The sequence below is a fragment of the Oncorhynchus gorbuscha genome, linkage group LG22 (genome assembly GCF_021184085.1).
Source record: "Oncorhynchus gorbuscha isolate QuinsamMale2020 ecotype Even-year linkage group LG22, OgorEven_v1.0, whole genome shotgun sequence".
NCBI classification, from domain to species: domain Eukaryota; kingdom Metazoa; phylum Chordata; class Actinopteri; order Salmoniformes; family Salmonidae; genus Oncorhynchus; species Oncorhynchus gorbuscha.
Window position 1 is genome coordinate 22,393,022 of NC_060194.1, and position 21,967 is coordinate 22,414,988.

Sequence of the window (21,967 nt, forward strand, 5' to 3'; positions counted from 1 at the left end):
AACATCACTCACTCTGAGACTTGGAGTAGTTATTCTCCTTGCTCTGCATGGGCCGTGGCTTTTGTGGAGCGATGGGTAACGATGCGTCGAGGGTGGCTATTGTCTATGTGTTCCTGGTTCGAGCCCAGGTAGGGGCGAGGAGAGGGACGGAAGCTATACTGTTACACTGGCAATAAGTGCCTATAAGAACATCCAATAGTCAAAGGTATATGAAATACAAATGGTATAGAGAGAAATAGTCCTATAATTCCTTTAATAACTACAACATAAAACTTCTTACCTGGGAATATTGAAGACTCATGTTAAAAGTTATCACCAGCTTTCGTATGTTCTCATGTTCTGAGCAAGGAACTTAAACGTTAGCTTTTTTACATGGCACATATTGCACTTTTACTTTCTTCTCCAACACTTTGTTTTTGCATTATTTAAACCAAATTGAACATGTTTCATTATTTATTTGAGGGTAAATTGATTTTATTAATGTATTATATTAAGTTAAAATAAGTGTTTATTCAGTATTGTTGTAATTGTCATTATTACAAATATTTTTTTTTAAATCGGCCGATTATTCGGTATCGGCTTTTTTTTTGCTCCTCCAATAATCGGTATCGGTATCGCGTTGGAAAAACTTAATTGATCGATTAATTGGTCTACCTCTCATTGAAACGCCGTATGCAGGCCAGGCCTAATCGCTCAACTTCAGTGTCCGACCTCACTAAAACTCTTGTGGCTGAATGGAAGCAAGTCCCTGCAGCAATGTTCCAACATCTAGTGGAAAGCCTTCCAAGAAGAGTGGAGGCAGTTATAGCAGCAGAGGGGGGACCAACTCCATATTAATGCCCATGATGTTGGAATCAGATGTTCAAGGAGCAGTTGTCCATATACTTTTGGTCATGTAGTGTATCTACGATACAATAACTGTGTTCAACAGTCCATTTAGGGATTGGAATAGTATTCCAATGGGGAAATTCCTTATGGGCAATTCCTCATTTACGCAAATGTACTGAGACCCATTGAATTCAAAGTTTAACCAACCATACAACTAACTATATGCAAAAGGTCTACTTTTAACAATTTACACAATTTTTTTTACAAAAACACATTTACTGGATGAACTGTGCAGATGCAAAAGTTTGGGTACAGAATGTAGGAAATTCTCCGTCCTGTTTTATGTGCACGTTTTCCAAAAACTGTTAAATATCTGCTCTGAATTAAGATTCAAGATGTCTGCAGAAAGAATGGTGTCAGCTATGACATGACACATTTACTTTGACAACATGCCTTTTGGTTATTGAACTACAGCAAGTGAAGTGGATTTACACCTGGTAACGGAATTGCATCATGGGTCCCTGATCTGTACTACACAGAAATGCATAATCATAGATATTAATGTAATTCTCTTCATGGTGATGTATCCTAAATAGGTAGTCAGAGGTATAAATATGCAACATCCTACTTTGCATATTTGGGTATTATTCTACACACTGGCTATTATTTTAGTGAGCTCCGCCCCCAAACAAGACCAAATGTGGTTGGTCCGGAACAGATCAAATTTGAATTTCTATGTTTCAGAAATTTGGACATCAAAGCACAGCACAGTAGAGCTCAGTAGAGTACAACACAGAACAGTAGAAGAGGAGAGTTCATTACAGTACAGTGGAGTAGAGTACACTTCAGTATAGTACAGTAGAGCACATGTGAGTACTGTAGAGCAGAGTAATGCAGAGTAGAGTTCAGTACCATACAGTAGAGTACAGTATAATGCAGTACATTATAGTGTACTCAACTCTAGTGTGCTCTACTGTGCACTGTACTGAACTGTACTCTACTTTTCTCTACTGCACTGTGCTGTCCAAACCTGTGAACCCAACTGTAGTTGATTTACCATTTCCCAAATCAATTGCAGAAATTCCGTTACCAATTTTGAGACATTTAGATTTTTAAATACTTAATAATTAATACACAACCATTATATGAGTAAAAACACTGGAACTAATTGATAGGTCTACCTTTACTTGTTACTTCTGTGTACTTTTAATAGCTTCCTCCTTACGAGGGAGAGTGTGGGTGTTTGGTAACAGAATATCAAGGCACAAGGCAATGTTTCTTCAACTTACAGAAGTCAGAAAAATGTATCCAAAATTAAAAGTGTTGATATTAGTTGGTAGGGGCCTTTGCTATTCCCACATTTTTTAGATGGAAATGGTTGAAAAATATATAAATGCTCCTATTTAAAAAAAATATATACTCTTAGCTTAAATTTTACCTCCAAGTTGACATGCTCATGAACATCACATATTGGTGCTCATGGGTCCTTTTACATGGAAATGACCTTATCTAAGAGGAATGAAAATGGAATTGACCCCTGCTAGCAAAACATTGGATTTACAGTTTGCATTAGATGGGCTGTGAGGTAGAGTGTGAGTGACAGGTACAGTTGAAGTCGGAAGTCGGGAGTCATTTAAACTCATTTTTCAACCACTCTATAAATTGCTTGTTAACAAACTATAGTTTTGGCAAGTCGGTTAGGACATGTACTTTGTGCATGACACAAGTATTTTTCCAACAATTGTTTACAGACAGATTATTTCACTTAAAATTCACTGTATCAAAATTCCAGTGGGTCAGAAGTTTACATACACTAAGTTGACTGTGCCTTTAAACAGCTTGGAAAATTCTGGAAAATGATGTCATGGCCTTGGAGTTGTACCTGTTGATATATTTTAAGGCTCCTAGAGATGAACGTAGTTTGGTACGAAAAGTGCAAATCAATCCCAGAACAACAGCGAAGGACCTTGTGAAGATGCTGGAGGAAATAGGTACAAAAGTATCTATATCCACAGTAAAACGAGTCCTATATCAACAAAACCTGAAAGGCCGCTCAGCAAGGAAGAAGACTGCTCCAAAACCACCATTTACAAGCCAGACTACGGTTTGTAATTGCACACGGGGATGAAGATCGTACTTTTTGGAGAAATGTCCTCATGTCTGATGAAACAAAAATGGAACTGTTTGGCCATAATGACCATCGTTTTGTTTGGAGGAAAAGGGGGGAGGCTTGTAAGCCGAGGTGCACCATCCCAACCGTGAAGCACGGTGGTGGCAGCATCATGTTGTGGGATGATTTGCTGCAGGAGGTACTGGTGCACTTCACAAAATAGATGGCATCATGAGGGAGGAAAATAATGTGGATATTTTGAAGCAACATCTCAAGACATCAGTCAGGAAGTTAAAGCTTGGTCGCAAATGGGTCTTCCAAATGGACAATGACCGCAAGCATACTTCCAAAGTTGTGGCAAAATGACTTAAGGACAACAAAGTCAAGGTATTGGCGTGGCTATCACAAAGCCCTGACCTCAATCCCATAGACAATTTGTGGGCAGAACTGAAAAAGTGTGTGCCAGCAAGGAGGTCTACAAAACTGACTCAGTTACACCAGCTCTGTCAGGAGGAATGGGCCAAAATTCACCCAGCTTGTGGAAGGCTACCCGAAACATTTGACCCAAGTTAAACAATTTAACGGCAATGCTACCAAATACTAATTGAGTGTATGTAAACTTCTGACCCACTGGGAATGTGATAAAGTGATACAGTGGTGATCCTACCTGACCTAAGACAGGGAATTTTTACTAGGATTAAATGTCAGGAATTGTAAAAAAAAAAAAAAAAAACGTAGTTTAAATGTATTTGGCTAAAGTGTATGTAAACATCTGACTTCAACTGTAGGGGAGGTGACGGGAAGGGTACTGGTGGTCCCTGAGTGGTAAGTGACTCATTCCGTCTTTCCATAATATGGTCTTGCTTTGCTGACAACGCCTTGATTTGTAAATGGAGTAAAAAATCATACCACATGGTTTGTAAACGTTATGGTATTTAGTACAACATACCAATGAATCTGTCAAACAGTATATCTACCTCTCCAAGTAGTTTTGTCTATATAGATACACTGCTACAAACAGAGATCCACTGAATGAATCAATTAACATCAGAGTGAACTCTCAATGCCCTCTGATCACTGTCATTGAGAACACACAGTAAGCCCTTTCTAGTTAAATGTCAAAGAACAAAACAGTCTCAGAACATACACACGTGAATGAAACGGGAGTTCACAATCATCTAGGGAAAGAAAGGAGACAGTCTTTGAAAAAGAAGAAAGCCAAGATGGTATAAAGCTTTGACATGATCAACAATTAATGATTGTATCCTCCCACAGATGTCTCATTCATCTAAATCCAACATGTAACACATGATACCTGCAATTCCCCTTTCAGCACATATGTTCCTGCCTCATCTCATCTCTTATTCCCATGCCTCTAAGTAGCCATTATGCAACTCTGAGCAATGGGCATAGAATTGGGTTTATATCCTCTACCATGCTCAGTGTGTCCCATCTTCACGACAGCAGACTTATATGCATTTCAACAGTGCTGTCGGTGGTAAACAATGTCCACCTAAACATCTATAACACACAACAAGGCTGTTCAGTCCCACCAGAGAGGACAGAACAGTGAAAAGCACATGTGACAGATAACATCTCATTATATGCATGGCAACACAGAGGCAGGCTTGGTGGAGAAAAAAAGAGGGACCTGACAAGGTGAATTATTTTCTACAAGGCATATGGAAATAATCCACTGCACAGTGCTGCTCCACTCCCCAGGGCTCGACAGAGTAACCTCATGCAAGACTGATGGTGGTGGCTCCAGAACGCCATTCTATCCCTCTGCCTCTACCCCCCCCACTCCCAACCCTTTCTCTTTGCCCTTTTTCTCTCAATCTTTGATTATCTCCCTGCTTCTCTGTGAAGCTGGGTCTCGCTGTGAGAGCCTGGAGAGTTACAGGGTACTACAGGGTACAGGGCCTCAGTAGCTTTAGTAGCTCTCCTCTCTCCAGCCTCTAAAACATGCAATGTATGCTGTTGTGTTACATCAGAAAAACCCAATCCTGGTGGGGGGATATGATGTGGTCCCACTAGCCAGTGACATTGACATTTGATGCTCTGGGAGATTTCTCAATATTTATATGGTCATTGTGTCAAGGCCAGAATTCAACAATAACAGAGTGGGGTTTTCCCCACACTGCTCTTTCAGAAGTGCACAGCTGCAATAAGACAAAAAGGATATACCTTGCCAATGTACTGCTTGTCACTCCCAGTGTACTCCTCCTGTAGAAAGAACTGGTTCCACATCCATCCTCGTTTGAAACGCTTCAGTAGCTTCTCTCCCTTTCCTCCATCTCTGTCCTCCTCCTTCTCTCCTTCCATCTCTCCCATCTCCACCACAATCCTTCTGGTAATAGACATGTTATCCACGTAGAGGGACAGGGACGCCCATAGCATGACCAGCAAGCAAGTCCTCATAGTGGAACTGTGGTGTTTGCACAAAAAAGCCAAGCCTCTATCTGCCCTGATATTTACATCCTATAAGGGAGCTGGGCTTCACCCTCATTGTCCTATTCCTTGATGGCTGTGTTGGAACCTGTCAGGGGGAAGAGGAGGAACGATTAGAGGGACACATTTCCATCTTTTTTGAAAAGTAATGTGTATCATGATCTGAATACAGATAAAACAAACAATACACAAAAACAGACAGACAATTGAATAATGACATGCTATCAACCTTAATGTATCTTCATTTAGATAAAAGGAAGAAGAAGAAAAATGTTGGTGTTCAATTAGCCTTTAACTAAAAAAAGGCTAAAAAGGATTTGCACTTAAAACACCAATCAATCGATCAATAGTTCAAATCCACATGAACTGCTCTATTTTAGAGAGCACAACACTTACAGAGCAATTTGTTCACTTACGGCAATACCCCTTTCCCCATCTAGAATACTCTCAGTCTCTTACAATATACAGTACATTGGTGTTATACAGCCTAATCACATGCCATGCATGTCCTGACCAGATGATGTATAAACCACACACAGACAGAAGCATCAGGCCACCATGTCATTTCCAGCAATCACCAGCTTCCCTGCTTCACACAACAAGCCATGCCTCGGCCCCTTTACTACTTATCAAGGAAATTGCCAATGTGATTGCAGTGGAAAGGGGAGGGGTAGTGCCCATGTATTTTCTGCATTTCTCTCCCCCCTCTACAATTTGCGATTTACAGCATCTGTGCTGACATTAAGTGCATGTGTATCTACTCATCAGCATAGAAAGCTAAGGGTCAATACGGCTTCACTGATGGTGAGAGGGACGGATACAGGGGCCATGAATCAGTTAAAAGACATAATTACGATGGGCGAATTGACTCCTGCAATCATGCCGTTGTTTTTCTACTGCTGCCATCTGACCTCTCGACATGTCCTCCATTAGGGCCATTATGCCTGCTTTATGAAATGGACTAATTGAATAAGGTAACAGATACCAAAGCGTATTGATTTGCTGTCAGAATCAGTCAGGTTAAAAGGAACACAGGGGGCTGGGGGCTCTTTGCCTCTTCTATATTCTCAGTTGAGGGGACTAATCCCTGTGTATATCAGTGTGGAAGTGAGGCTTCCCTAGAAGGCAGCAGAGCAGAATGGGGGCTAGCCTAGTGAAACACATTAGTCAAGGCCCCAGCCTAGCCGGGAGCCATTTCCCTCAGCTCTGTGACCTGTTAAATCCCCTGACAGAGTCTTGCTGGGGGAAGTCACCTGGATCTAGAGTGGTTTTGTTACATACTATGTCAGAGAACACAGACAGCTTCCCATCCATTCCCACTACAAAATGTTTGCTAATTTATTCACAGGTCCTGCTGAGAGACTGGGATTCATGTAGTGCAGACTGAATACCAGCATGTGTGAGATGAATAGGGCTGTTGCGGTGACCGTATTACCGCCACACCGGCGGTCAAGAGTCATGAAGGCAGTCAAATTCCACGTGACCGTTTAGTTACAGTGACAAGGCTTCTCCAAACTCTGATGCTGCTCATGATCATTCGTAGCCTACCAAACTTACTAACTGCCTGGTACTCAGCACTCTACTGTCCCTCTAATTACTCTGACATCAATGCAAACGTAATCAACAATCGAGTCAAACACTTCATGAGAGCCCATGAGCTCATGTTGCGCAACATTTCTATAGGCTATGCAATTGCGTGACAAAACAGAGTGATGGCCTCTACTAAAAAGAGGAGGGTCCCATCAGCTTTCTGTAGGCTAGGCCTACTATATTTATTTCGCAACTTTCCTAATATTAAGCACATTGCTTATCTTTACAACAGGAGTATAGCCTACCTTGCTGGAATGACAATGAATCATGGGAAAAGCATCCCCCATTGGCTATTTAAGTGCATAGGTGTATTTTTCCCGCTACCCCTGTTTTGAGACAGGTGCATGATAATGGTCCATTCTAAATCAAAACAAATTTCACAAATATTTGATGTAGTATATGTAAAGACAAGATTCAATTAAGAATAGTCTAATGGGTGACAATATTAGCCTATCACTTATATATTATTATGAATATATATTATATATTATCACTTGTAAATGATGCCCAGCATAAGAAACAGACTTTTCCCCTGACTTTTTCTAATCATAGTCGCACACCTCATGAAGCCTAGCCCATAGGCCTATATGTTTTGATAAGGTGTGTATCACAACTCAAGTGGCCAAATAACATCTTAAAATGAAGCACATGAATGTGCTTTACCTGGGGTGTAGAGCCTAACTGGCAGACATACATACGCAGTGTGTGAGTTTCAAGTTTGGGGAAGATAATTTTCACCATAAAAATGCCTCAAAAAAAGCATTAAATGCATAATCAGATTTGCGGTCACTTTTGATAATGGTGTTTTCCCACTAACGGAGCATTCCCGCTTATGCCATGTGCATAATCTGTGAGATTGCTGGGTTTATTATGTGAATAAAAAGCCTAATAGTTTATCAACATTTTAAATCCTGATCTGTTGTGTCAGCCACATTGTGTAAAACAATGTTTATTTTATGTAAAACAATATTTTTTAATGCTTGTGGTTGTATTAATTTGGGATCTAGTGCATCCCACAACTATCCCAGACTATATTTGAAATATTTATTTCTTGCACAGAATAGAATAGGTTGACCTTTGTACTATAGGCTGTCAGGTTGGCTGGTTGGCTGTCATTGTAAATAAATAAGAATTTGTTCTTAACTGACTTGCCTCGTTAAATAAAGGTTCAATAAAAAAAAAAAAATAATACCACAGGTGACAGTAGATTGACATAGGCTAGTGCTTTTGTTGTTCCTTAGGCCTACTCATCTTGTTGGCTGACGAAAAGTAAATGTGGACAGTTCTTCCAATATCTACAATATGCACCTCGGAATTGGATAAGGACGTGCGCAGTTGCGTCCCCGATGTGTCTGTCTTCACTTGTAGACTGTGAGAAAGACCTGAGTGTTTCGGAGTGCACTGCATGGATTTTTTTAGGGTTCATTACAGCCACAAAGGGGATGAAATTCGAGGCATTATCAAGTGCTTGTCAAATTGTGAATGAGAGATTAATGATGTGTGTACAGCCTGCGCAAAAAAAAACAAAGCAGAGCTCATGCCTTTCAAGCGCCTTTTTTCAAATCATTAGAGTCGCATCATGCAGGCTTTTCACCTCTTTAAGGAATACCTAGGATAGGATAAGTAATCCCTCTCACCCCCCCCCCCTTAAGTTTTAGATGCACTATTGTAAAGTGACTGTTCCACTGGATGTCATAGGGTGAATGCACCAATTTGTAAGTCGCTCTGGATAAGAGCGTCTGCTAAATGACTTAAATGTAAATGTAAATGTAAAATGTATAAAAATCAAAACATATAGCCCAACGTTTGTAGAACATCTAAAGTTAGTACCTATTTCTTTGTTAACCGCTCAACACAGAAGAGCGCACTTACTTATAGTTTATTGAGCTTTGTTCAATTGTATTCTTCATATTATAAAATAATGCCACGGAATTCCAAGCAAATCTTGTATGCTAAATGAACTAGTGTAGCGCACAGCCATTTGGCATAGCCACCCCAGGATCTAACATAAAGACAACTCAGGAGTATGCTGTTCTGTTCTGAAATACACAACATTTTCTTCTTATCATGCTTGTTTAGACCTGTCTAAAATAAATAATGGATTTATTGTGAAGGTGTAGGCTATATTACATGGACTTATTAGACTTTTTAAAATGTAGATGTTCCAAAGGTCTGCATCAGTGTGTGGAAGCCAGGAGATGCTAATTGTGTTTGTTTTAATTAATGGTAAATTACCGTGAGACCGACAGTTATTTGCTTGACAATCACCTGCTGATGAAACTTCGTGACCACCACAGCCCTAGAGATGAACGAACAAGGCAATGGTTAATATTCACTGGAGCCTACCTCTGTACAATAAAATAACACGTTGAACCCATCCAATGGCTGCTAAATAATTCAACATTAAGCTGGATAATCATTCTGTACTCTGAATTTGAATTTGATACATACAATATCGATCCAAATGCAGCCTATATACTGTACATTACCATGAAGATTTTTGTTAAATCCATAATGCAAAAAAAAAGAAAATCTATCTTCCATTTTGGACAACAAGCCATCTCATGACAGTACAACACAAACCAATTTACTAGACCATCTAGCATGACCTTCAGGTGACACGACACTCATTCTCTCACTCTGCTGCCTTTAAAGCCTTGCATTTCATGGTAGAGGGAGGGCTGTACTTTAAGGCGTCAGCATGCTACGGCTAGCGGCTAGCGGCTAGCCGAACCGAATTAGTGCTCTCATACTGCCTTAATAGACCTTCGCTGAAAAAACTGGGGAAAAATCAGCAATAGTACTGTTTGTCCATTTTGTGGCACCGTCGTTAGTATCTACATCCTCAAAATAGTCACATCCTCAAAAAAGTTAATCTATGATAACTCAATAAATCGGTCATTCATTTTGACGTTTTTGTCGAGGGTGTTTGGTGCAGTATTTCTAACTTACTAAATGTGCATGAAAACGAGTCGTCTCTCGTTGAATGACAACAAAGACTTTACTGAAAAATCCCTACTGTTGACCAATCACGGACGAAGGGGCGTAGACTTCGGGATACCAACTTCGGCTTACCTTAAGAAACATGTTTGTATGCCCGAACAACCGAAAAAACCCTTACCGAAGTCCAAAACAAACAGAAACTTCACAAAATGTCGTCATAATATATGCACAAACTCTTCCAAACTGTTTCAGCTGGGAAGCAAAAGGACGTCTTTAGGGTGTTGAAGAGTAGTGGGGGCCTCCCTGCAGACAGCCTCAGCCTTAGCCTCAGCGGGCCTGATGAGTCCCATAGGAGCAATTAGAGGTGAAGAAAGGAGAATGTCAGCCCTGGGCTGCTTCCGTGTGAGGAGGGAGAGAGAGAAGGCGGTCGACAGGTACAAGACCTACTACAACAACAGGGCAGGGCAGCCTCATAAAGGCACCTAATGCCTGCCTGTGTCACAGACACATACACACTGTCTTTAGACTTCTAATGAATAAGGCATGGAGGTGGAACCTGTTGACTTTAACTTTGGAACAGTTTTAGTATGGTTCCATGTACTGTATTACAAAAATGTATGCGTTTGGTATATTAAAGCAGCAGAGGCTGATATAAAATAATAAACTCAGCATTTTGCATTTATAAGAACACTACAAGTACCCCAGTGCATGTTTTTTCTGTATCTATACTACAGTTTTCAACTCTCTCCCCAAAAAGGGCAAGTCTGGAAGGTAAATTGTGTTTAAGTGGTGAATGTTAGGACGGGGCCTGCTATCAGGTTGCCACCACCCAGAGCGATAAGCAGCCAAACAGTTGACTGTCATTCTCCAGAGACCAATGGGCCGTCGATACCTATTGATCTGTCTGTTCAAGATGCCATATAGTATCTATCACCTTGCTTGGCTCTGTTTGCAGCACTCTTTGACTTGTATGCTCTAGGTGATAAAGATCTCATGTCAAGTAACATCTGTTCTTTCTTTGTTTTGTACCATTGAAAACAAAACAATGTGTGAAATCAACTGACGAAATGATAATTTGACATATCTTATTCAACCTGTACGATCTTACAAAACAATGACTTGAAAACATGCATACTACATTTGCATTGACCAGTCTGATTTGAGCTTGTACAACCATTATAGTGCCAATTCTTTGAGTAGAAAAGACTATCACACAACATGAATGGTAATCCCTTTCCTCTCCTCTCCTCTCCTCTCCTCTCCTCTCCTCTCCTCTCCTCTCCTCTCCTCTCCTCTCCTCTCCTCTCCTCTCCTCTCCTCTCCTCTCCTCTCCTCTCCTCTCCTCTCCACTCCTCTCCTCTCCTCTCCTCTCCCTTCAATTACAAGGGTCCCAGTCCCCCCCTCCACTCCAGCTATAATCTCCCCAGCAACATTTGTGCACTAATCTTAACAGGAAGAGATAATAGATGTTGAGTCCCCTGAATGGGACTGACATGTGCACCAACACAATTACTGTCAGGGAGCGTCGCTGGCGCGCTCATACCAGATGGGACCTCTTAATTACGTAACTGGAAGAGGGGCATAATGTGATTTGGAGGCAATGTACGTTACGTTGTGCCACATCCGATTCAGTATCTATCTGTCCTGTATTGCCCTGTTTCCAGAATTGTCTTCAAATGGCTGGACGCATGTCAGTTCCATACCTACAGAAGCTCTTCTGACGTGATTGCATTTTGAGTATAAACAAATTCCGCAAACTTGAAAGATGTCAGCGAACAGTTTTCCAGATTAATACGTGTGTGTGTGTGTGTGTGTGTTTGTGCTATTTAGAACCCCCAAGCTGTTTTGGATCCTCAACGATCCATGCCTGGTTCATTCCTTTAGGTGTTGGATACTAAAGAAGATGACAACCCATTAAACTGTGTGGGTCTTTCATTTATGGCGTCTTTGTCAATGGGGCTGCCTGTTGTAAGCCAGTGTCTCATAGCGTGTTTGTATTGTGGTTGGTTGATTGGGATTCCTCCTTGGAGGAGGAGAAAGCGTGAGAACGGCAGCTTTATGGTCTGCTTGTGCAAAGACCTAGCAGGAGTGTTCAGGTCAGAGCTTTCTCTCCACCGTTGTGTCCAAGCACTGGAATGTGGCTGCCTCACTATTACAATGCAAATGTGCCAGTGTCTGATGGAGCTACTCTTTATGTGTGAGAGCGAAAGAGAGAGAGAGGGGGGGGGGGACAATTAGTCATTAGCCTACATCCCACATATGACAGCGGCTGTAGGGCAGAATTGATTGTATTTCTCTCCCTTTTTAGCCATAATGCAGTTCAGGATCTGACCAGCTTGTCTAGTCATTAGTCTATACCTGGCCTTGTTCTATGGTCTTCTTGCACCTCAGATAATTAACCATAAAGGAATCATGACACTGATTCATCCGTGAACAGCACACTTCTCCAACGAAGGTTAGCATTTGCCCACTGACGTCGGTTGATGCCGAACTGCAGACAGGCAAAGACCCTGGTGAGGATGACAGGCACGTTGATTATCTTCCCAGTTTGTACATAAATTCTTCGGTTGTGCAAACCCACAGTTTCATCAGCTGTCCGGGTGACTGGTCTCAGACGATCCCTCAGGTGAAGAAGCCAGATGTGGAGGTCCTGGGCTAGCGTGGTTAGGCTGGTTGGACATAATGCCAAATTCTCTAAAATGACATTGGAGGCGGCATACGGTAGACAAATGAACATGCAATTCTCTGGAAACAGCTCTGGTGGACATTCCTGCAGTCAGCATGCCAATTGCACGCTCCCTCAAAACTTGAGACATTTGTGGCATTGTGTTGTGTTTCAGAACTGCACATTTTTTAGTTGTCTTTTATTGTCCCCAGCACAAGGTGCACCAGTGTACTGATCATGCTGTTAAGTCAGCTTCTTGATATGCCACACCTGTCAGGTGGATGGATTATCTCGGCAAAGGAGAAATGCTCACTAACAGGGATGTAAACACATTTGTGCACAATCACATAGAGAAATGAGCTTTTTATGCATTTGGAAAGTTTCTGGGATATTTTATTTCAGCCCATGAAACATGGCACCAACCACTTTACATGTTGCGTTTCTATTTTTGTTCAGTATATATAGATATTATAATTATATGGCCAAATACACTGTCCATTTTCAACTGACTCTTACTGTCCTCTCCTACTGTCCTCATTTCATATTTCACGTCTAAAATGTGAAATACTCCCTGTTCCATGTTCCCACACATTAAACACCCACATGTCAGAGGGAGCAGCTTTCAGCCAAATCCCCTTGGCAGAGAGCAGTGCAGTGGGAGAAGAGCAGGGTCAAGCACTGGATGACCCTCAGAGGTCAATATGTGTCATCATGTTCAAGATGTGGAAGAAGCACTGGTGATCTTGAGTTACGCCACAGGTTTGGTCAATAAACTGCTTGATGTTAATGGTATGGAGATCCTAATATCATCAAATGGTCAATAGGAGAGCAACCTTTGAGCATGACATCATTAGATACTGAAAACAAATAGGCCTACTAGTAATGTGTCAGCTTACAAAATACAGCTGAATGATACAAGGGTAAAACCATATACAGCACAAAGGAAAACATTAATAGTTGCCTTTCATATCTACCAACATATTCTCATTCTTTTCCACGCTTGTTAATAGAGCGACTGGTGCTATTAGCAATTCTGTTTTAAACTAGATTTCCTACTGCACATCAATGCCCTCTTTTCAAATCAATTCAATTAGGCTTGACAAAGCTTGAGAATTAAACAAACCAATAAAGCTCGTATTTCTAATGGAAAGAAGAGAATGTGTGTGGGTGTCACACCAGGGTGTGTGTTAGCCTCTGGGTGGGGGGGGAGAGAGCTCTCTCTTTTTCACACCCCAAACTCGCATTTACAGCCAATCCTCCAATGATACAAGATAAAGCCTGTGATAAATAACAAATAACACTTGTACTAGAGGTTGCAACTTTCTCAATCAACAACAACAAATCGATGGGTCTGTTTTCATAGCTGCTAGGACATCATCAGAGTAATACTTCAATTCCCTTGCCTTTACTGATCTTTGCAGACTATTCCATTTTGGGTTGTTAAATGTACAGTAGTTTGTACAGTAGTTTTTTTCAGCCCATTAACCTAAGGTATCATTTAAACTAGAGATATCAGGTTTTTTTTGCATTGGATGCGTCTTAATCCACCACATACTGCAACACTTCCGCTTCTGCGGGGAAAGGTGAACAATCTACAGCTGTGTTGGTCCCGAAAATCGGTCTTCTCACAGAATCGTCTGTAGCGTCCAGACCGGTTTGGCCTACAAACTACTATGACTAACTACTGAAAAACTACTACTACTACGTTCTCTTTGGAACAATGAGACTCTCACGAACATGTACATGTCGGTTGTTTTGCCTCACAAGACTCGTTTGAAGGTCCCCCCGGTACCAGTTGAAAAAATTTATGGAAGTATATATGGGGACTGTTTAGATGCCAAACAATGGGCTAAATACATATATACAAAGAAATACTAATGTTTCCTGATCTTTCTAATATCTCTCTGAAGAAGGACACACACTTCAGAACAAACTTCATTTAGATTGGGGAGGGGGGGACTATCTGTTATTCAATGCATTTGTATGGGCTAATAGCAGTACGTGAATGTAAATTGTTATTTAGGCAATTTTTCCTTGTTATTCCAGGTATAGTAGCGTTAAAAAAACCGAGAGAGATTGAATGACAACATTAGGCCTTGTTAAAGACCTGCTGACTGCAAATGAGGCTCCCTCTATAATCTATAATTGCCATGGCTGTCAAACAGTGCAAGACAATTTTTGAAAAGAGGCATAAGTTGTCTTCAAAAGACAATGTAATACTATGCTCCAGACAGGAGAACAGATTACTTGCCAAAATTAATTGTTAATTTGAGGATATCAATTCTGCAATTCATTGTACTCCGCCTATACTATTCAATGGCTTAGATATAGTGCATTGTACTCTCAGAAGACCAGTATTTGTGGTGTGATCCAAAATGTCAGGAGTTTGATCTATAAAAAAACACCTGTATAGGTAACTGATGACACACCTGTGCTAGTTAATGCAATCCAACCCCTCGCTAGCTTGACAAACACACGGGACAATGGCCCATTGTCAAATGAGGTGACGGAGCACACAGGCACATTTACATTCAAAACTATTTACAAACTCTAGGTACATTTACATACAGACCCCATATGATTCAATTGGATAATGATCTGTTTGTCAAATGTGAGTGCACTACGATTACGTCATGGTAAAATAAAACTCCTGATGATATGATGAATAAAGATATGTTATGAATCAAGAATAGGTCTTCTGAGAATACAGTGGATGGTACGTTCTAGTCACACTCACTCTCAATAACACTTTTAGACATGGTAGATGAATGTAGTATAGAAAAGATGTTTGAGAGACACATGAGAGTGTAAAACGTCACTATGTGAATCAATATACCCATTTAAGAACATCCATTCCTGTGTGCATGTCCCATTGTGACCACATGAGGGCACAATTAAAGAAGCTGTTTGAATTTTCCAAATGAGAATCAATCGGAATACCCCATATAGTTGATATATAAATGAATCGTAATTCCCTATAGTGAAGGGTCACATCATTCTTAATCAGGTTTTAAGACAGAGGATAATCAATCCTCTTCTACTGGAGTAGGCTAATCAGTGGAAAGCAGTTTGTTCCAAAGGTCACCGTGACCTGGTTGGGTAGTGGGAAACTGGGAGTACTGGGAGTACTGGGAATACTGAAGACACTTAGAATTTTGGGGATATTTACAACATCCATACAACAGACATTTCTAAGATAATATTATCATCATCAACCAACAGTATTTCAGGCTTTTGACATTCAGAGAAATGGTTTTACACCCATTGTCTCTCTTGGTACAGTATGCACTATTATGTGCCCAAGAAGGTGTGGAAATAATCAGTTGTGATTTACAACAAATACATTTCCTTACTCATTAATAGGGCACACACCACAACAAATATTTGAATAATTTGAAAAGGCTAATTGGTCTTTAAAGGGGAATGGAAGCACTTTAGGAAGTAAAGTTAAGCAAAGATATGTATTCCATCCACTAATACTAAACATGTGCACATAACATAGAAACCACTAAATTTTTGGGATTTTGATATTGAACAACTTTTTTTTTAGAGGTATAGGTAGTGCCAACTTGAATTGCCATACAAAGGGCTGATGCCAATGCGTCATTGACAGGGTTGAGCAAATTGTTAGTTTTGTCTGGGAGACTGAAAGCGAATGTTGCCACCGGGAGGCGCCTTGCCTCCACTGGCTCTGAAAGGGTTCTCACAAGGTGAGAAACTGTATACAGTTCATTTTTATTTTTCCCAATTGATAAAATGAGTCTGTCAGCCAAAAAAAGGCAAGGTACAGTAGCTAGCTAGATCTAGATCTTGTCTTGCCTTTTTTATGTTAATGTCACCTTTGACAACTATACGTTTAAAAAAATAATCATATTGTTAATTTGAAGAGCATTTGTCATTGGTATGAGCTAAGAGCTCAAATTAACTGGCTGGTGTCTGATTTTACAGTAGCTAGCTAGCCAGCCACAAGAGAGGGCTCCTGCAGGATTGCTATTTCACCAGTAAAATGTTGATACCCATATCATTATTAGTTAGCTATCTAGATAACGAGCTACATAGCTAAATATCTCATTAGGTATCTGTTAATCTATGATTCCTAAAAACTAGTAAGCCTGCTGGGTGTTGATTACAAGAATGAATGTAGCCTAAATCAGAAGCCTAATCCTTTTTGACTAGCTATAGCTATGATTTCTGAAAGCTCAGGCTGGTAGTCCGTTTGGTGACTATCCTAAATCATCCTGGCCTACCTGGTAACTGTCGATGGTGTATTATTGTTATGTACTATTAGGCCTATATACTGTATATTCAGCCTACGTAAAAAAAATACTCTCTCTCTGTCTGTAGGACACTGGTGGACTGAGGAGGATGACACTATTGACATGTCACCTGTGCACCAGGAAGTCAGTAGAAGTTGATTACCATTTGATTGATGTGGTGCAATTGTATGTCACATCCTTCGAAAGGATTGTTTCTCAGCTTTCAAACTATGAATAATTGTGCAATTGCACACGAGAGGGCGTGCTAAACAACTTTTTTAGCTGTGGTCATAAGCCGAGTACTGTAGATCAGCACAGCCATGCACAGCCAGTCATTTCGCACAACTTTGAGTGTACAATTGTTTTTCTACAACTGGTTACCAATGAAATAAAACAGGTTATTTCGATAAATGTATTCATAGGCAACTATTTCATCCCTCAACAAAAATATAGGCCTAGTCCTGACACGTCTTTGGTTGCTAGCCAATACGGCTGGCTGTTCATTCTGTCGGTTAGGTTGCCCGAGACACGACATATTTTTGTTCTATATCTATGGATGCAACACAGTCGTTCATTCTAAATGTTTCGTTGCCATGCTGGCTGGCAGTGCTCTTATTCCTTGCTTGCTAGCTAGCCAACTACGGCTAACACAGTCGGGTCAAACAGTTCAGCTACAATACAGCAAAGTAGCTGCATTTGCGTTTGTTTAAGCTGTTTTGGATACATTCATGATGTGTGATTTTTCCTGGCATAGAAAATGTGCTCTGTTGTCAGGACACTGTTCAGAGGAGCTAGCTAACGCAATCACTTCAAACTGAAGCTGGTAAGACAGCAAACTAGCTGCATTTCATGTTGGTTTACCTGTCCGTTCGTTGTATTGATTAGTTTGCCCGAGACGCGACCCAGTTGTGAAGACTTTTTGTTCTATATCTATGGACGCGACCCAGTCATTCCTTCTAAATGTTCCGTTGCCATGCTGGCTGGCAACGCTCTTATTCGTTGCTTGCTAGCTAGCCAAATATTTCTAACACAGTTACATCAGATGGAACATAAAAATTATTCTTATTCATGATTTTGAGCGGCTGAAAAAAAATTGGTTAGGTTGCCAGAAACGTGGTCCAGTCGTGAAGTCTTTTTATTCTATATCAACGGAAGTCCCAGTCGTTTGTTCTAAATGTTCTATTGCCATGCTGGCTGGCAACACTCTTATCCCTTGCTTGCTAGCTAGCCAACTATGGCTAACACAGTATCGTCAGATGGAACAGAAAACAAGATTCCCATGTTTGCATCATAGGCTTACCTATGCTAAACAGGTTTTTTAGTTTGGCGTAGAATGCGTCTCAACCAATCACAATTCTTGTTTTGACCAACCTGCTGTAAAATGCTCATTAATGCGCACAGAGTTCATGGTCTTTCAGACAATTTTGGGATTCAGCCATTTTTGGGATGCAACAATGGCAAAGTGGTGATTTACAGTTACAGTTAAATTGTGTTCTAAAGCCTAGTGTTTCCATTCTCCTTTAACACAGAATTAATACAATGAAAAAGGTTACATTTTCAATCATTAAAAACGCTATTTGCCCTTATGAAAAATATGCAGTCAGAGTGCGGTATAACTGTATGCTGCAAATACGGTGTCCAAAATAACACTGTTTTATTCTGCAGTAATTTGCAGTGTAACTGCAGTTAAACTGCAGTACACTGCAGTTATTCTGCAATTACTGGGTCCAAAATACCACAGTCGACTGCAGTTGCTGCACTTTTACTGCAGTTTCCAAACTGAAATCTTTTTTTATAAAGGTGACAACCACCAGAAAAACATGGGTTAAATAGAAGACATTTGTTGCTGTGGAAAATAAATGGCAATGCTTTGCCTGTATTTGCTTTTTTGACATACTTACTCATTCACAAACTCCTGGGGCATGCTCTGCACATATGGGCATAGCAGACTGGGAATGGTAAAATACAGGTGACTTGCCACAGCACTGCACTAACGGGTAGATTTGCATTTAGGGTAGCACCTACATTCACATTAGAGTGCATGCACACTCCACAGCAATAGAGTGCCAGTGTCTAAACAATAAATAAAACAATAGACCTACACATCAAGTATTTCTAATAAGACACAAAACGTGTACACTGTTGGCTATGAGTGCTTTATCAATAACAATGTCAATATCAACAGCAACCTACAGTAGGCTACTATATCGCGAGACCTTCCATGACCATTCAACAAACAACATGGTCCTCATAATCCATTTTTTTTTATCTCAAAAACAAGGATTGTTTACAGGGTAGCCTTGATTCAAGCCTCTGACATGTCGCATTGAAACGGGGACACACACCTTAAGCCACACAGTGCCAAACAACACTACCGCTAAAGATATGACTGCCACTAGACTCTGAACATAACAAACAGTAAAACTTTAAGCCGGGTCAATTAAATTAAGTTATAATTATAATTTAGGACCTCTAATTGAATCATGACATACTATCCAGGGAACATGAAAATATGCAGCTTTTTACACACACAACCATATTGCAGTCAGCCTAGGCTACCGGTACATGTCAAATCCAGCAATTCGGGAAGTGTATAATTATTTTCTATCAAATGAAGTTGTAGGCTGATGAGACCGACTATGACGAATTCATGAGATCGTCCTACATTAAATTATCCAATGAAAGCAACTTTGATGAAGTTATAAGCTATTTATCACAAAATCGAACATCATCCTTCAGCTATAAAAATAAAAGGAACCCTTTAAAGTGCGTGTGTTTTTAAATACTGTAAAACGACTTTTTCATGAGCGCTATTTGAACATACACAGCTAAATAAAACATCACTTACCAATGTTTGACGTAGCTGAAAGCTCAATCAATGCGCGCCTGTGTGAATCCGTTGCATGCAACTGACTCACTGAACGCGGACTGGTGCCTGCCTTCTCTTGCCCTCTCTTTCTCTCTCTTTAGTTCATGATGAGCATCCCTTGCTCTCTCAGCCTAGAAGTTGAGTCGGACTCTAGCTGCTCCTGATTGGGTGTCAGCCGCTGGTTCACGATTAAAGGGACAGGCTGAGTTGAAAATGACTAATTTATCACCAATATTTACGAGGGGTTTTTCCAAGCGATTTGCGACAGGGGCACATCATTTTTCTCATGAGCCATTCTTACAAGATAATATTGTTCTCCTGCCTTTCAAAGATAATTAGCATCTTAAAAGAATTGCATATTCAACAAACACTGAAACAATTAAAGCTACAACGATAGTTTGTTTGTGACAATGCCTTGACAATGAGAGCATTTCAATAATGACATTTGTTATTGCCTTGGTTTGGCTACCTAGACACTTTTGTGTCCTTCAAATGTTCCTTATGTAGCCTATAGCCATAGGCCTACAACTGTTACCACTGAGTTTGGACAATGAAATGTCACATAGGCCTATTCCACAATGGACACTATTTTCCACCTGCCCTAAATCAAGCTGTCTTGATCCACATTCACAGAGGTTGTTGGTTGTGAAAACCTGCAGGATGCATTTTGTAATGAGAGAAAAATGTCAGTGTTTCTGACAGACTGGGGGGGGGTTGAGGAAGGCACCTGAGCACTGTCACTGTCTGACGGTTAAAATGGCTAAAGGGTCATAGGGATGTGCTTCTCACTTTGACAGCGTGATGTCCTGAAGTCTCATCAGTGTGCCGTGTGAGCTCTGGGGCTCTGGGCTTTGACAGCCATTGATTCAGAGAGGGGTATCACTTGTTTCAAGCAGAGGTATCACGCTCTGTAACTCTGTTAATATTTGACAAGAGGAAGGATTCCCCCTGGTGACCTAGGTACACATTCCTATTTTTACATGAACATTTCCTCTGAAGTATTTGATTAATACATCATTATACACACACCAAACAATCAACAACTAGGTAATACCATGTTACTTATCTTTTTAGAGTGTTACTACACAGGTATGAGAATGTAATGTAGTGTTACCTGAGAGAAAATGTTAAAAGTATGACATCTGAGGTGGAGGCAGCGATAGAAGGTACAGCCTCACAGTGACCATGCCCAGATAACTTTTAATAATACGTTTCATTGCCCAGTTAATGCAGGTGGTTCAACAACAGAGACATATATCCAATGATCATGTAGCAGATTGAGTATACACATAACCCAGTTGATATAGCAACTCCCTTCCAGATAGCTGACCGAATGTCTGAGTACCAAATGGCACCCTATTCCCTATTTGGTTCACTGCTTATGACCAGAGGCAATGGGCTCTGCACTATATAGATAATGGGGTGTGATTTGGGAGGCAGCCAATGTCTTTCTAATTAGGATGCCCACCACAGGCTCCAGCAGACCCAGGCTCATATATTACAATGTTGAATGGACAGTCTGAAGTCAGAGCACACCCCTACTGATCCTCCCCCTAGGCCCACTGACTGGCTCTTCAAAACAGTTATTGCCAGAACAGGGAATGGCAGTGGCAGTAAACTAAACATAGTAGATTTATTGTATGTTATTTAATCTTGACATTACCTAAATGTATTATTTGACATGCCTGATGCACATTCCACTCGTCTGCTGCTGACGACGTTGAATTTCTTAAATCTACGAAGTCATTGTGGTGGGTGAGTTCAACAATTGGCCTAGTGGATATTTAATAGATGGATCGTACACTACCAAATGTATATAAATTAATTCACAAAACAGCATATTACTGTCTCGATTAAGCCATCAGCCAGTATTATCCTGACTAATTAAGGCTATACACATTATACAGATAATTATTAGGTAATGGCCTAAGTATCTTGAAGTGACCACCATGTCGACCTACTACCAAAGCCTGATGGTTTTAAAGTAGATTACTGTGCTGATGGGGAGATCATGGTAAATGTGCTAATGGATAACTGTTTGATAGTACACATACAGTAATTTCAGTGTATTCATAACCCTTGACTTATTCCACATTTGATTGTGTTACAGCCTGAATTCAAAATGGATTAAATATATGTTTTTACTCACCCATTTACACACAATACCCCATAATGACAAAGTGAAATACATGTTAGAATCACCTTTGTCAGCGATTACAGCTGTCAGTCTTTTGGGGTTAGTCTATAAGAGCTTT

General features: G+C 40.5%; 1 protein-coding gene across 3 annotated transcripts in view; it reads right to left on the bottom strand.

Moving 5' to 3' along the window:
• The window catches only part of cdh6 (cadherin 6), a 36,965-nt gene extending 17,135 nt beyond the window's left edge, over nucleotides 1-19,830 (bottom strand). Inside the window, exons 1-3 of one of the 3 annotated variants that reach the window (XM_046322150.1) lie at nucleotides 19,692-19,826; nucleotides 9,215-9,278; nucleotides 5,126-5,477 (exon numbers count right to left, since the gene is read on the bottom strand). In XM_046322150.1, coding sequence (XP_046178106.1) covers nucleotides 5,126-5,359 — 234 coding nt within the window. In that variant the 5' untranslated portion in view covers nucleotides 5,360-5,477; nucleotides 9,215-9,278; nucleotides 19,692-19,826. Of the gene's footprint in view, nucleotides 1-5,125; nucleotides 5,478-9,214; nucleotides 9,279-19,691 lie in introns of all 3 variants that reach the window. The other 2 variants (XM_046322152.1, XM_046322151.1) reach the window with 2 other exon arrangements.
• Nucleotides 19,831-21,967: the final 2,137 nt, after the last annotated feature.